This window comes from Fopius arisanus, unplaced genomic scaffold, assembly GCF_000806365.1.
Source record: "Fopius arisanus strain USDA-PBARC FA_bdor unplaced genomic scaffold, ASM80636v1 scaffold00002, whole genome shotgun sequence".
NCBI lineage: Eukaryota > Metazoa > Arthropoda > Insecta > Hymenoptera > Braconidae > Fopius > Fopius arisanus.
In genome coordinates this window covers 483446-499539 of record NW_011887741.1, presented here as the reverse complement: position 1 = coordinate 499539, position 16094 = coordinate 483446, and the positions used below count along the sequence as shown (strand labels likewise).

The following is a 16094-nucleotide window of genomic DNA, read 5'->3' as shown; positions in this document are numbered from 1 at the left end:
ATTGATTAATAAACAATGGATGAAATTCCAATATTCATCAATTAATTCATTAGAATTGATCAATTACTGAATTCAAATATACCATCGCTATTCATCAATAACTAATTAATAAAGCTTCATGAAGGATTTTTGCATAATTCATCCACCGTTCGGTGAATTTCCGACGAATCCTATCACTTGTATTAATATTCCATTAAAAGTAATTGAAATTCCGAATAACATTTCGAAAACCACAGCAAAACGCGATCTACAATCACCGCAGACGCCCGGAAAAATCAATCGAATCTGAGCGGTCGACCTCCAGTAACTTTGCTCTTCCAAGAGATTAATGTTAACTTCCCTCTCAAGAGTTAATAAGTCCCAACACCGATAAATCCCGGAAACTCACCTCCCACATCTCCACCTCATCCCGGCAATTTTATACAGTCCTATCTCCGAGCTCTTCCGCTCTTTTCTAATATTATTTTTCTCCCTCACTCATCTCGCGCCCATTTAAGATCCTGCGGTCGCCCGGAGTCCTCCAGGCCAAAAGTTCAAAACTTCGTTTGGCCAGAGGAAAGAAAACGAAAAATGTCGAGAGCGAAAAAAAAAGCAGAAAAGCGGGGAAGAAAAAAGAAATTTCAAGAAAGAGAAAATCGTCTACTCTGCGGCATTGAGTGTACGGGTTTGTGGAGCTAGGGGTTGCCTCAAGAATTCCCCCCGGAATTCCCCCATTCCCTTACTCGTGTCTTAGTCGTTTCTTTTAACTGTGTAATCCTCCTTGGGTTAGTTTGTCCACTTCCTTTTTCCCTTCTTTCACCCTTGTACACCCTCTCACCCCTCGCATCCCTCTGGGAAGCTACTGGGAGGACGTTAGCACGGCCCATATTGCGTCTGCCTATCTCTCTAACGACGCAAACAGCCAAGCTAATTTATATGAACACCAGAATAAAAACAGGGAAAATAGACGGGAGGGAAAAAGAAACAGGAGGAATGTGCCGGCAAGTTTTGCTAGTTCTCTTCGAGAATTAGAGCTTCTGGGTATACGAGCTTCCTCCCGCCATTTGATTTTTTTCACTCCTCTCTCCGTTTCGTGATTATACTTTCGAGTTACCGAGAGGTACCCGTGGGTTGAGTGAAATATAAATGTGGTGTTTAGTCGGGTGACTGAGTGGTTTTTGAAGCGAGAAGAATGAGTATGAGGATACGCGGAAAAAATAAAGTTGTAAGTAAATTTCGATAATTGTTTTATGAGACATCGGTGTGAAGATGATGAGGATATGACGACGAAACGTTTCAAATGACGATCAGACCAGGTATTGATCTCGTGAAAAACCCCGGGAACGCGATCCATGAAAATAATTATTATTTTTCCTTCTGACGTAACTTGTCTATTGATTGGAGCGCGTTAGCTCAAGAACTCGCTCAGAACAAACTTAAGGAAAAAAAACATCGATCAAAACTTGGCAAGTGAATTAGTGCCATCATTAGTGGTAAAAAGTCGAAAGTGAATGGGGTGAGTGGGTGGTGATGGAAAATATAACGAAAGTTGATAACAAAAAGTAGATCCAGATCTTCACTCTCTCTTTCGAATATCAAAAATCGAATAACGATCAGATCTGATAATTATCGAGAAAAAAGCCTTAAGAACACCATTCCGCGAAAATAATTATTCTTTGCCCCTTGAAAATCACTTTCCCATTGATTGGAGCGCGTTAGCTCAAGGAGTCGCTCGAAAGAAATTGAAAAGAAATTCAAAAGAAATTCAAAAGAAATTCAAAAGAAATTCAAAAGAAATTCAAAAGGAACCTGGGGGAAAAAAACGCCCGATCAAAACTTCAGAGCAATTTTAGTGCCTTCGTTAGTGGTAAAGAGTCAAAAGTGCACTATGGAATGAATGGAGTGGTAAAAAGTATAACGGAAAAAGTCGATAACAAAAAAAAATGTCCAATATCACGTCCCTGCCGGATACGTCCCCAGAGCCGAGGTGGTTTTGGATCTGCACAATGACTCTCTGGTGAAAATTTTCCGAGTACGTTTTGTACGACAATCGAAGAGGGAACGATGTACAATATCTCGTGGGAACGGACCATTGGATATCAAGGATGAGAGGGTGAGGGCTGGGTTTTGAGGATATTTGAATGGGATTGGATTGTGAGCGGATTCAGAGCGGAGGTCCATCAGCAGGAAATAAGCGTGACCCTTACATTCAGTCTCATTGATGCTTAAAAATACACTTAACTACTATATCGTATTATCGTACCGAGTAAATCGATATCTGTATGTGTACGTGACATCAAGTTCAAAGCCGCTCGCGAAAAGCCCTTTAGGGTGTAATCCTATTCCAAGAATGCTTTGGAGAATCGAGAAAGAAGAAAATACGGCAATGGAATTTTTTTTTCTCTCTCCAATATTGGAAGTCTATCAATTCGTTTGTGGAATTGAGTCTTGTGCGGAGAGTCTACTGAACTGAAAGACTCGATCTATCGTGATGGAATTCCATTTCTATAGTCAGACGATACGAGAAATAAGTAATTGCTTAATTCTAGTGCAACGGTACAATGATTGTCGAACAATTTCCACTCGGAATTATTGCCGATTAAACGAGTGCATCGGATGACACCCGACACAAGGAAGCTGATGACGAAAATCTTCATGATGACGAATAATCCAAAAACAACTTGTCATGTTTGATCATCTGGGATGAATAATTACTCCCCAATCACCAATCTCCCAATTGCCTAATTGACTGACACCAGCGAACAACCAGAACCAGACGTCATCGTGAATAATTTTGATCTGGAGATATGACATTGTGACCTTCCAACAAGAATCAATAGCGCAAGCCACCAGACATCAATGAGGTCACCAGGCGGAAGCCACCAGTAGTCCTCATTATCTCCGAATCGTCAACTCCATCGTCCCCTCGCCAAATCAACAGGCCTTCAATAATCGAGAGTCACACAATTCGGAGCGACTTCATCAGTCAAAAAGTGAACCATCGAAATCATTAACGATTCCTCCCACCACTCAAAATTCGTCCAAGCGAGAGGGCAATTCACATTCAGTCGAGATTTCCTGATGGAAATGCGGAGAATTGTGTGGACGAAGTACCAGTGGGAGATTACCATGTCTTCTACATGTAGAAAACGTGTGAATGATGCAGATCGTCGAAGCAAATGATACGAGGACGGTGTGAAATCGATCGGGCCAAAACTTGAGCTCAAACATGAAGGTCAAATCATCTCTACGAGCCAAATGAAATTGCCATCTCAAATGTATGGATTAATTTTTGAAATAAATTTCTATTGGTCACGTTCGAACGTGAACGGACCCGTTCTTCAAGAAGCAATCCGAACCCGCCAATAAACCCCAGCCCACCGCCAAATCTCATTTTTTCGTCATCTCTTTTTAACCCCCTCATTCTACTCAAATACCTCACTCTCAGTATTTTTCCGATTCTTCATCCACCCCTGTACCACCCACTCTTTACCATCGCCAGTATCGTTTCCGGTTGGCGTTCACTGGTGTCTCCGTACTTCTCTTTACTGAACACATTGTAATTCCAACCGAACAGTTTCGCTAGTGGCAAGTCCCTACGTGCCAGGCATGTCAAATTCGACACATAAAACTGCAGTAGAGACAGTTACGCCGTAGCTAACGTATCGTCAGCACGTGCCACTGACATTGGCAAAAGAAAAGGAATGAAGTGAGGGAGACGCGGGGCAAAGAGACGAACAAGAGAAGTGGGTATAGATTTAGCTTTAGCTTTTCGTAGCTGTGTCATTGTTCCCATGTCGATTGTACAGCACGAACCGTGAGTAATTGGTATTGGGAGTCATTAAGGAAAAGATCGAGAGGTACCCAGTGACTTGAGATTAGATATCGAACAAATCACATAGAATTCAGAGAAAAATCAAATAAATAATTCAACGCGATAGGTATTATACTGAGTAATTATAAGGTGATTGTACTTACAATTGAAGTACAATAAGATACCAGCGACAAAAACGAAGATAACTATCAGGAGTATCAGAAAGAGGAGAAGAATCGTTGGTCTGCACCATGGGCTCCGCGGTACCTCAGTCTGTCTACCCTCCTTGGCATTCTTTTTCTGGTCTACAACACTCGATTCACCAGTAACATTAACTACAACACCCTTGTACGTATACTGGGGTGCTTTTTTATCAGTGCGAAATCCATGATCATCCTCGGGATCCGAGTACACACCGTAAGCTTCGAAATTATTCTTTCTGTAGCCATTAGTTTTTTCAGTTACCGCTGGATTGGCCGAGTCACTCGTTTGTTTTCGCTGATAAGCACCAGATGTTGCACCAACTTCACTTATCTTGAGTGTTTGATCGTAAGATTTTGCTGATGTATCCTGATATCTGGCCACTGGCTCGTACTTCGATCGCTCCTGGATATAACTTTTCGATGTACTCAATTCATACTTTGATGTTGAACCGTCGAATGTCTTGACACCACTCTCGTAACTCTGCTCCTCGTACTTTGATCCATACGGTCTAGCTGTATCGTACGAGTCATATGTTTTACCGGATGTATCGTATCTTGGCAATGTACCATACATCTTGCCGACCGTGTACTTACTCTCGTATTTTGGATTGGAGCAGGAGCCGAGCTCGTAAGATGAGTCCCTTGTTTTGATGCCAGACTCGTAGCCACCCTTCGTGAGAGTGTCATAGTTCTTGCTGATGGGTTCATAGATCTGACCTACGTGATGGCGATGATCCTTTTTAGAATCGAGCTTGAGTGTCTCTTCAGCGTACCGCGCCGCGTACTCATAATCCGTCAAATCTCTGGAGTACCTTCTGGTGGTGTCCGGTGGATCCTGATAACGTAGCTTTTGGCTCTCGCTTCTATCGTAAGGTGCATCCAGGTCTGACTCCTGATACGGCCTCTCAGCCCTCCTGTCATATCTCAAACTCTCCTCCGGATATATCCTGTTGTCATATCTTTCCATGTTCTCTTGATCAAATCCACCGCCCGGTGTTTTCCTATCGAAACTTCGCGTGGGATAATTACGCTCTCCGTAATCGATATCGTTTGTTCTCGCTGGGATACCACTGTCCACGTAACCACCTCCAGACTGACCATCCTGAAAGGTCTTCGGCTCGTAATCCATGTAACGGGAGGTTCTTCGCTCGGTACCATAGTCCATGGAGCCCTCAACTACGTTCGGCAATTTACCGCTCAAATTTTCACCAGTACCATTAACAATACTCGTGTCACAACTCTCTGCATGCTCCAGTAAATTCGGTAGCCTCGATGTTGAGCTACCTGGTGTATTCTCGGTGAGGTCCAACTTCAGTCCATTGTTCCTTCTCATCTTTTAGGATTAACATGATCGATCGTTGATTGCATTCCGCCGTTAGTTACGTGTAATTATGGTACCGGATGGAGCATCAACTTCATTCCATTATCACGGAGAGACCATCGGTGAATCGCTACATTTTCCACTTTACGATGAAGTCTCTTTGATCCCCTTCGGAGGCGCGTCGGGTTAAGCTGATTAGTTGGTTTGCTGCTGGTTAGTTGGAGGGAGAAGAATCTGAAAATAAAGAGAGAGTTTGGTTAATGTTAATGATGTTAGTTCGATGGACAGGTGAGTTAGATGTTAATGAGGTAGAGATGTTGTGGGATAGTTAATTGTTTCGAAATCGTTTTAAACAGTATGGAAATTCTACTTGACCTCTGCTGTTGATGCTTTCAATCCTTCAAGATTTTATACGTCTCTACCAAAGTGGAATATCAAGTTAGATGCATTGTGTGCGCTTGTTAACGAACATGCCAAATTAGATACCACGTCCCTTGAGGATCTTTGAGCTTTGTAGGGGTTGAGCTAGAGAGAGATGACACCACCCCATTTCATCCTTCGTCAAGCGTTTCACGCATATACCCAAACCAGAGAGCGGATAATACCGATGATAACGATAATAACGTTATGTTCTGCTTGGGTTAATGACGCACGTAATCCGAAATCTAACTCGAGGTATGGATTTAGGTACTGTCGATTGTTTAATGTATAATATCAAATTTATGGGGTGGATTTCACCGTCTAATGATGGTAGAATTGTTTCATATTATTGGTATCGTCATGCCAATCACTGTACGATTGATCCATTATTTCTGATGTTGAGGAATTGATGGATGAGCGGAGGAAATCAGGGTCGATGATTTGTAGGGCGGACAGATCATGAAGTGGCCCAGCCATTTATTTCGAGACTCAGATCAAAGAATCAGCTCGAGTCAGTGTGAAAAATCCAAAGCTTTAGTTTATGGGTTTGAGAGATAAAATGAGGCGACCTAGTTAATCAGAATATTCAGCGTTGATTGTGACGGTGACTCCAGGTGTAACAATCAGAATTATTTCCATCTCATCCCGGGGATAAAAAGAGAAATCCCGTGGCTTTAGTTGTACAACGGTAGTTCCAGAGAGGACAGAGCTGAGGAGAGGTGGAAGGCGTTCCATCGTCATAAAATTTCCTCGCGACTAAGCTGGAGTAATAAGTACACCAGGGTTCAAAGGAGATTGCTGTTCCGCATGCAAATATGATTAGTTCCGGAGCGTAACTTCATTTGCGTATATTAAAAGCGCGGATAGCTCACTTTATGCAAACGACAGGGTTGCTTGGATAGGGGGCAGGAGAATGAGGGGGGAGGATTGAATGAGTATACTGCGCTGAAATACTGTGGGGTGTGTAGACCAGGTGAAAAGGAAACATGTTTGGGGGGTAAATTATAGGCTGGAGCTGTACATGTGACGTGTATACACAACAGGAGGTAAAGCTGGAGAAAAAAAAAAGTACTGAGAAACAAGACAATGAATACGAAGATGAAAGGAAAGGAATGGAGAGAAAAAAAAGTGACAGGCGTATTTGTCACGACGAATGGACTACTTTCTTTTTCGTCTCTTATTTGTTTGTCGTGGGGATCGATACTTCGTGGCGAATTTTTTCGAGGAGGCTTTTAGTAATCAACATAGAGGAATAGTTATAATAATTATGTGAAGTTGTGTGAATCTCTCTCGAAGATATTTACTGATGAAAATCTCCCTCTGAAAAAAATCTCTCCATTGATCCCGGGGAATTTTACTGGGGAACATTTTTTCATGGAAGAATTTTTGAGGGAGAACTGAGACGTTCCCTTGCAGTTAAATCAATCGAAATCTATTGAATATTTCTGGTTATCTTCACCCTCAGTATGACTTTCTAATTTAAACCTGATCGCCTATCAGTTTCTCCCCATCACTTTCCGACTCGCGAGTTATTGAAATTTCCCGGAGTTCATTACTCGTCGCCTTCTGATTGCCAGGCTTTTATCATTTCGATGCATAATTGTAGTCTCTTTCTCGGGGTATGAAAGGCAGAATGAAAGATAACGAGAAACCGGGGCTGACAGAGGAGGGGAATGAGAAAATTAGTAACGCCTTTTCCGTTATTACTCCAATGCCAGTGGCTGCATTTTCCTTAGCCGTGAAACTTTTTTTTTCCACGAATGAGGCACGTTAAAACTTTCTCACGAAAATTCCAACTCCTGCAATTCTCAGCTAAATCGAATAGCCGTCGACGGTTTTGCCTCATTGAGCCTGTGTCCTTCCTCCCTTAAGCTCCTCTACCCTCGGGAATCGAAGATATTCCAAATTTGCGGGGGAGAAATATTCCATTGGGTATAATAATTGTCTTGGTATCTTTGAAATTTAATTGCAGTGGGACTGAACCACCTGCAAGCTGCATTCCCATCGGCTAGACCGGTGGCAATACTATCCGAAGAATTCGCAGATCGAAATTCGGTGGTTACGTTTCATTATTTAAACACCTAGTAGAAAAAGCTATGAATCGAGCCGAAATATCGTTTTATTCATCTCGACTTATCAACTGTTTTACAATTTTATGGGCTAGAGAATTGAAAACCCTTCACCTAGAATTGCGCATGTGTATCCCATCACAAAATTCCATCTGACGATAAATTTTATTCCACAAAATAAGAAATGACAGCGACAAGTTTTGCGTTATGAAAATATGCATCCCCCGGTATCTCGAAAGGCGTGAGAGATAAATAGATCGGCAACCAGTGTTTTCCAAAGAGAATTTCATCCCTCCCGCTATCACCGAATTATCGCAATAACTCGCCAACTCTCGTTGCAAGCGTTTGTTTCAATTCCAATTTCCATCTCGTCATTTGACAATTTGCCCCGGTCTCTCATACCATTCTTCCTTCACTCCAAATTGTTCTCTCTTTCATTCGCCACAAATGTTTTTTTTTTATTCCTCCACTCCCTCATCTCTGTTTTCCAGTGGAGCCAGAGGTAGCATAAAAACTTTTGAATTATTTATGTTTTTCCGTGGGACCGCAGTCGCAATGCAGGATGCAAATGCATCTTCTTTTTTACAGCCCCTTTGAATGTTTAATGGGAAAAGGGTGTCCTATCGTCTCTCTCTATTTCAAAGAAGAGATGGCACATCCAAGAGAGGTGGAAGAATTGAGTAAACGAGGTGAAAATGAATAAATAAAGCAAACATTGTAAAAATAAAGGTGACTACGATCGGTTGAAAATCACGACATGAAAACGGCCATGAGAAATTTACCCTATCCCCAGTTGCCAATGTACACGGGAGAGGGGTCGAAAAAAAGATGGGAGAGAAGAAAAAAAGACAGCAGTAAAAAAAGAAACTCCGGTCATTCCCCGGCATAACATCAGAGGAACTTTGATATGAAACGAGAATCACCGGGTAAAGGGGAGAAGAAAATGTCGGAAACATCTGGAAAAAAAGGACAAGAACGAACGAAAAAAAAAAAATTATCGCGATAATAAACCAGAACGTCAAAGAGTGAAAGATACGGTGGGATAAAGTGTGATTTTCGATATCAAAAGAGGGTACTGCAGAAATAACGATCCCGTCACTGGTATTTTGATGCGCCCATGGGATTTCATTGCTCTAGACTAGTATCAACATGATCCTGACGTACTCTCGTTGTCCTATATTCGTAGATTTTATTCCGTTTCTTCGAGAATCTTAACGCACCCCATTGCGCCGTAAAACACTCGGTCTTGTGACACAACAAATGGAAACAGTGCTGGATAAATCTTGAAAAACTGTCCGTAAGGTGAAAATAATTGTCGAAATTTCGTCGAGTGATTTACACCAGTGAAATGTTGCGTATAATTCTTATTCCTGCTGGAAAACAACTTCCCCTACCAAAAATGTCCAATGTTTCACGGGAATCGGACAGTGGCCTGCAGAAAATGAGGGGAACCCTCTCGCTGTTTTGTCAACTGGGCGAGGCGAATGGCGAGAATAATTTGTCAAACTGTCCGAGAAAAACTCTTTCAACTACCTTCAACCCTCTTTCTGCTAATACATCAACACCAGAATGATAGAATGCTAATTCGATTTTCGATTTTCAATCTCTGATCTTTCCTCAATTTTTGGGATAATTCCTCTATTCCTGAAATTTCCGCAAATTTCAATGACAAAATCATATGAATTTTCAATTGATATGAGTATGAATTCAATTTCAATGTTCAACGATCACTAAATTTTCCATTTTTCTTGAATTTTTAACAATTATGTTATGGAATTTATCGGAAATCATGAGTGTCAGTGAAAATCACAATAACACACCTTTTGAAGAGAGCATTGATGGTTTAAAGTTGGAGTGTATGTTTCAATAAATGGGTCAGCCATTGTTTGCACTTGCCCTCGAGTATTTCAGTCTCCTGAAATACTCGGCCAAAAATACACGTATTGATCCAGTGGGCAATCAATAATTCTGAGAGGTTGGACAGAGTTTCTCTCAAGATTCCGCGATGTTGTCTCGAGGTTCGATAATACCGGCGAAATCCGGAAGATAAAAAAAAAATATAACCAAAAAAAAAAGTACTTTTCTTTCCTCAACAAAGCTATATGCTTATTCATATCAAATAATATGAATATATTACATAATATTATAACGCACGTTTATAATATATGTAAACAAATACATATGCATAATTTGTTTTAGTGAAAGAAAATCCTTGATAGTAATTCTGCCATATTTGTGGTCTCTGATAAAGATCCCAGAAACAGTTACGAGTATTTGACCGAGTCATTGAACATAATGGTGGCAAAGTTACGTACAACTGTAATGATAAGCAATACTGACACAACCCCTAGAATTCAACGACGGGTTTCGTTAATAGTTGATGAAGCCTTTCAGAAGCGAAATGTCTCTATCAATTCGCCTCGTTCAACTTTTTGCCCCAGCGCTGCCATCCACCAATGATAGGAAAATCGATTTCACAACGTAGTTTAATGTACACCATCATCCCTCAGACTACCTATTAGATGCACCAATGGTAATGGTAGCAATCAAACGTTAGGATTACGAGAGTGAGGGTAAGCTTAACTGGCAGGTGCATAATGTCGTCTCTCCACCTGCGTATCAGCTTTCATCCAATCCCCCAGCACATATATACATTCATTATGAAAATTTACAGTCGGAGATGTTACCGTGGGGGAAAGTGAGACATGTGTCCTAGGGCAATACCAGTTCCCTTCATTTTCCCGAGCCAACAGTTACTCCAAGTGTGCAGGTGCGGTTTACCCATAAGTATCATCATTTGTACTGTCCGTGTACTGAATTCGAGACTCTATAGGCGGTTGTTCTATCTGTTTGACCTCGAGATGTACATAGTTCTACGGTGTGTAATCAGTATGACACACCCTCGGAGAATATCATCGGGTACACAGAAAAGTGTAAACATGGGGGCGTACTATTGACATGTTTTTTTTATCAATTGGTGTACTAGTTATTTCAACTGCCAAATGTCTTTCTCAGATCACTCAATGATGATCTGAAGTAATACACAACTTTTGTTGGATATTATGATTTTTTAATGATTTTTCTTTTTGCATTTTATCCGAATTGAAGTTTAGTAATTCGTTGTTAACATTTAATCGATATAATTTTATTTTAGAATATGAAACGTTTGAATAATTTAATGGTAAATTCCCAAGTTATTTATTTATCTTCATTTAAACATAATTATCTCAGGCTCTTATTACCAATCAATAAATAATCATTTACAAAATATTGGAATTGATTGAGTTTGATTCAAACTGAATGCAATGAATTGCTCTTCTCAAAAAAATTCTTCTAAAACTTGGAATTACAAAGAATTTCAAGTTTTTTCACCGAAACCCAAAAAACCACTCAGCATCATAAATGACTTGTCCCACACCTGACAATAATAATTCCATACGATTCTTAATAGACTTTTCCGAGAACCCACCCCCTCCCAACCCGATCACAATTACTACCCCTCAACTCGACAAAAAATACCTCCCCTAGTCCCAAAAAAAAGACCTCACAACGTCCTCAACTTCTTTTCATTCCACCAACTCCTTTCATCGGCCTTTCTTCCTGCCCATCTGACGACGAAATCTCGAGGACGTACTCCTGGATTCAATTAGGGAACTATTAGACAGAAACTCCCGTGTCGCGAGAATCAGTGGGCCACACCCTTCGGGTTCCTCTCTCGTTACGGAGGGATGGGGGCAAGTGAAAAAGGTACGACTCAATGCTTTTCTCACTCCGTCTTTCCATTCTATTTTCTCCCGTTTGAAATCTATTGTTTCGAGTGTAACTATATATCGTTAGTACTGTAGGCTCAATTTTCCCAACTCCCTTCCACCCCCATTTCCTCCCGCATCCATTCATTTCTCATCCCCAAACGAGAGAGAAGACGAGAAAAAAGTTTGTAACGAGATGCGAAAGTCTCTCCGATTTACCGGAGTAATTAAAATCCAGAGGGGGTGGTGCACTTCGATTCATTGGGAGGTAGAAGAGGTGGAAGAGATAGAGAGGGTGGAGTGGGCGGAGAGGGGGGAGATAAGGGGTAGGAATGGGTGGAGAAGCGGGGATAACTGAAGGCATTGCATTGAAAGCGTTAAATCTGATCTGAAATTAGTTCTGTTCAGTTACCAATTCATTGTATTTCTTTCCCATTATTTTTTTAACGGTAAAAAGAAAGAGACCATTCCTTCGATAATTTATCTCCTTGTGTCTGGGACACACACCAATGAAAATTCTGGGAAAATGTCGGTAAAAATAATCACTAGAGCAGACACGTCAGTCTCATCGAAATGGGGCTTTTTGTTTTATTCTACAAGTTTGCATAATTAATCTCATTCGTCCAAACTGTAATTACTCCATTGGGTTAACCCCTTCTGTTCATGCACCCGGAATCGATAGGGTCACGCGCACGACCTTTCTAGGGGGTTTGTGATGGGAAAGGATGGGGGGTGGGAGGAGAAAGTCGGTAAAAAGCACACGCTTTTGTATGGCCCTATCGCAATCCATCGCGACCTCGAATGGTGGTCGGTGGATTTTTTTTTTTTTTTCCTCCAAGGGAACAAAGGGAAAAATACGCGCATACTTTCCATTCTCCCACCATGTAAATTTGCTGGGGAGTGGGAGGGTGGTAGCGTTATTGCTGAAACTTTCGTGGAGAGAAGCGGTTTTGCAGGGGAAGGCGAGATGGTGGGGATTATCTGGCATTGTCCAGGGCTTTCGGAAACACCGAAAAATAGATTGAAAATAGGGGAGTGTCACTGATTTTAGATATTTTTTGAATTTACATGAAGGTTGTATGAAAAATGTATAAAGTCTATTTGTACTTTCTTTTATTTTTTAATCTATTCAGTGAGATAATAATATTCTTGGGTCGGGTTTACTTTGTACTTGATTCTAGCCACCAATTTTTTGGTGTGAAATATATAATTAATTCAATAGATTGGACACTTGAATATTTTTATTATTATTGTGTTATTGGTATGATATTTTTTTCCCTCCGTTGTGGTGTGGTGGACTCGGCAAAATTGCGAACTGCGTTGATAGGAGAAATTTTTAGTTCGTGGAGAGTAGACTAATCATTTTTACGAGAGTGGTTTTTAATTGAATTAATTTGAGCAAAAAATAACGTGAAATTCAATCAATCCCCAAATTGTTTAACAACGTCAAAATCAACCCATGATCAATAATAATGTTGTTAACATATAAAAGTTGTAAAGAATTACCTGATAATTGACGTATTCAGAAGGGGGAAATTGTTTTTTGATTGGTTTATGTAAGTTTGAAAACAATCATGCGGCTAACGGAAAATATTTGTTTTTAATCTCATACATTTTTGGGGGTCGCAATGTTATTTTCATCGAATAAAGGGAAAATTTTGTAGTTCTTTTTTCATTGAAATTGTCAATTGCGTGGGCGCACGGATTCACGGATGACAGAAAACAATTACATTTTGACTTCAAATTTTTTGGCAAGCACAGAATGTAATTTTCTACTTTTTTATTTACTTGTTTAGAGACTTCCATTGAATCGATATTATTAATTATTCTTTTGAACAATAATCCAATTAATTAAATAAAATTATTAAAATTCAAAAGCTCTTCCAAAAATGATTAGTCAACCGTTCACCGAATAAAATTTTTTTTACGCAATTATTTTGCTTTCAATAAGCAGCAAAGAGAATTTTACGCCACAGTTTGAATGCTTAAATTCTTTTATGTTATTCTGGATTCCCCGAAGTCACTTCCTTGATTTTATAGCGAAGAATGGATTATATAAGGAACAGCTCGAACGTTTTCCAGAATTGTTCATTCCGCGAAAAATTGAGTAGCAATGAAGAACTGTTTGGTTTTCCTCTGGTTAATTCTCTCGATTGCTCTGAACATTAATGTTCAGGGATTGCTCGATATTAGTCGGTCAATAAAAAACATTGGTGGACAAGTCATTGATACCGCGGTGGGTCTCAGTCGCGATATTAAATCCAGAATTGGCCACTCTGTTAGTGACAAAGAATTTACATGTGTCAAGAATGGTTTAGTAGCAGCAGTTGCCGACGTTATCTTTCTCGACCCTCACGACGAGCCAACAACTGCTAAAATAAATCTCGATTTGTTCGTGCAGTCGGACGGTGAAATTTTGAGCGCGAGATTTGTGGAGGAAGGGCACTATATTAATATTGAAGAGTCAAAATTTCATCCGGAGCGAAAAACGGTTTTCATTGTTCATGGATACAGAGAAAGTGGTGAGGATGACTGGCTACGTCGAATGGCGACTGCTTACGTGAAATACGTAAGGACGCCATTACAATAGCGAAGTAATAAATTTTTTTAGGAATTCATCCATTGGCATTGAGAAAATCGGCCGTACTGACAGCCGATAATGGCAGATATTGAATTTGATAATTTTTTTAAACGATTGATCTGGGGGATTAGTGATTGTAAGAGGAAATATCAAGTGACATTTTTTGTTCAGTAATTCAATAGATTTTTAAATCCATTTATCTCACTTCATTATTTCTCTACTGAATTATCAATGGCGTTGCTTGTCATGATTTTTATCGGATATCCTTTTTTCTATCAGGAGGATGTGAACGTCATTGTTGTTGACTGGAGCGTGTTCTCGAAAAATCTCAATTACAAGCAAGATGTTTATGACTCCCGACATGTAGCAACACAAGTTAAAGAGTGAGTCTCATCCTAAAAATTTCCGTGTAATTCAAGTAAAGCATTTTACTGCAAGATTAGCGAATGTTTTTAACACACGAGTCATAAAAATAGAGTAAAGATTATGAAATAATTCCAGAAAAAACGCTACGAGGTGCAAAAAAATTCTCATTTTGTTTCAACGAAGTTCGGCAATTTTTACTAAATATTTTCATGAAAGGTTTTCATTAAGTTAGATAAATTTTTATTTATAATTATTTCTAGCTTATCACTTGAATTACTATCGGCTTTTCCGGAAGGAACAGCATGGGGCCCAATCCATTTAATTGGGTTCAGTTTGGGGGCCCACATTGTCGGAATGATAGGGCAGTATTTTAAGCATAACATAACTGAATGGCCGGTTGAGAGAATTACAGGATTAGATCCGGCTCACCCTTGCATCACGGAAGCAAATTACGCACTGAATAAAGAAGACGCGCCATTTGTTGATATTATTCACACAAATGGGCATAAGGGGGTTGTAATTAGTTTGGGAATGCTAGACCCTAGAGGTATTAACCATTTTTTTCGGTGCTTTTCAAATATTGATATGATTTAACAGATAAAATTCAATTTTTATATGAGAAAATATTTTCTCACTATTTTGTTATCTATTGTTTTATAGTGTGTTCCCCCTCCAGTTTTGTTATTTTATTATTGATGAATGTCCACAGGACACGTGGATTTTTACGTAAATGGAGGACAAATTCAGCCGAATTGTGGCGTCGATTTACAACGTGTAGTCCAGTGTCAGTACTCGAATTAATTATCAAGATCCCCAGATATCATAATTAATAATTGAAAAAAATTTACAGCGACATTGCCCCTATTCTGCAGCCATCATAAAGCTCATGAGTACTTCATCGAGTCCTTGGAAGTGGCAGCCACCGGAAATGGATCATTTTTAACCGGAACTTTATGGAATCAGAGCATCGAATCAGCTCTGATTCATGTTGACACACCTTGTGAGACTACCTGTCAAAACCTGGGAATCACTGCTCATCCAAAGCCTGAAGGAAGCTTCTTCGTTCCCACCGCAAGCGATGCGCCTTATTACGGTTATACCAATATCAATCGATCTCCTAAATATTACTTCGTAAAATCTAACACTCGATTTCTGTTTCTTTGCAGAAATTAAAGAAAACGATCGCGAGAAAATCAAGACGATACTGCGATGGCTCCTCGTGACGGAGTAAAATATTGCAGCGGTAATATAAATGGAGAGGATATATCGACCTTTCAGGAAATGTCACGGAATTCCAGGATTCTGTACGAAAATTGATGGACATGAGATAAATGCGCATAAATGTTTCTCTAAAATCGAGGAAAACTCATTATGGAGATCAGTGATTGACAGAATGAGTTCCAAATAATTAATTATAGAAAAATCATCGTATTAAAAAAGAATTAACTTGTTAAAGATAAATGCATAGAATCATTTCTATTTTAAATACGTAGATTTCCATGTAATTAATAATTTTTGAGAATCTAATCCCAATAAAAAATTACAAATATCCATTAATATTAATATTCATAATTAATTCACTCGAATTTCCG

The 16094-nt window shown here is 39.8% G+C and overlaps 2 protein-coding genes across 7 annotated transcripts in view; one reads left to right on the top strand and one right to left on the bottom strand.

Moving 5' to 3' along the window:
• LOC105265985 (agrin) overlaps positions 1 to 16094 on the bottom strand; it is a 219642-nt gene that overhangs the window by 128397 nt on the left and 75151 nt on the right. For 4 of the 6 annotated variants that reach the window (XM_011303849.1, XM_011303856.1, XM_011303860.1 and 1 more), the window contains exon 2: positions 3958 to 5551. The exons of the other annotated variants lie outside the window; for them this stretch is intronic. In XM_011303849.1, coding sequence (XP_011302151.1) covers positions 3958 to 5329 — 1372 coding nt within the window. In that variant the 5' untranslated portion in view covers positions 5330 to 5551. The remainder of the gene's footprint in view (positions 1 to 3957; positions 5552 to 16094) is intronic. 6 annotated transcript variants of the gene reach the window in all.
• Positions 13658 to 16029, top strand: LOC105265975 (lipase member I). Its single transcript, XM_011303838.1, has 6 exons — positions 13658 to 14124; positions 14416 to 14519; positions 14763 to 15049; positions 15212 to 15286; positions 15353 to 15595; positions 15669 to 16029. Exons 1-6 carry the CDS (start codon positions 13669 to 13671, stop codon positions 15731 to 15733), a joined length of 1230 nt encoding a protein of 409 aa, XP_011302140.1. The 5' UTR covers positions 13658 to 13668; the 3' UTR covers positions 15734 to 16029.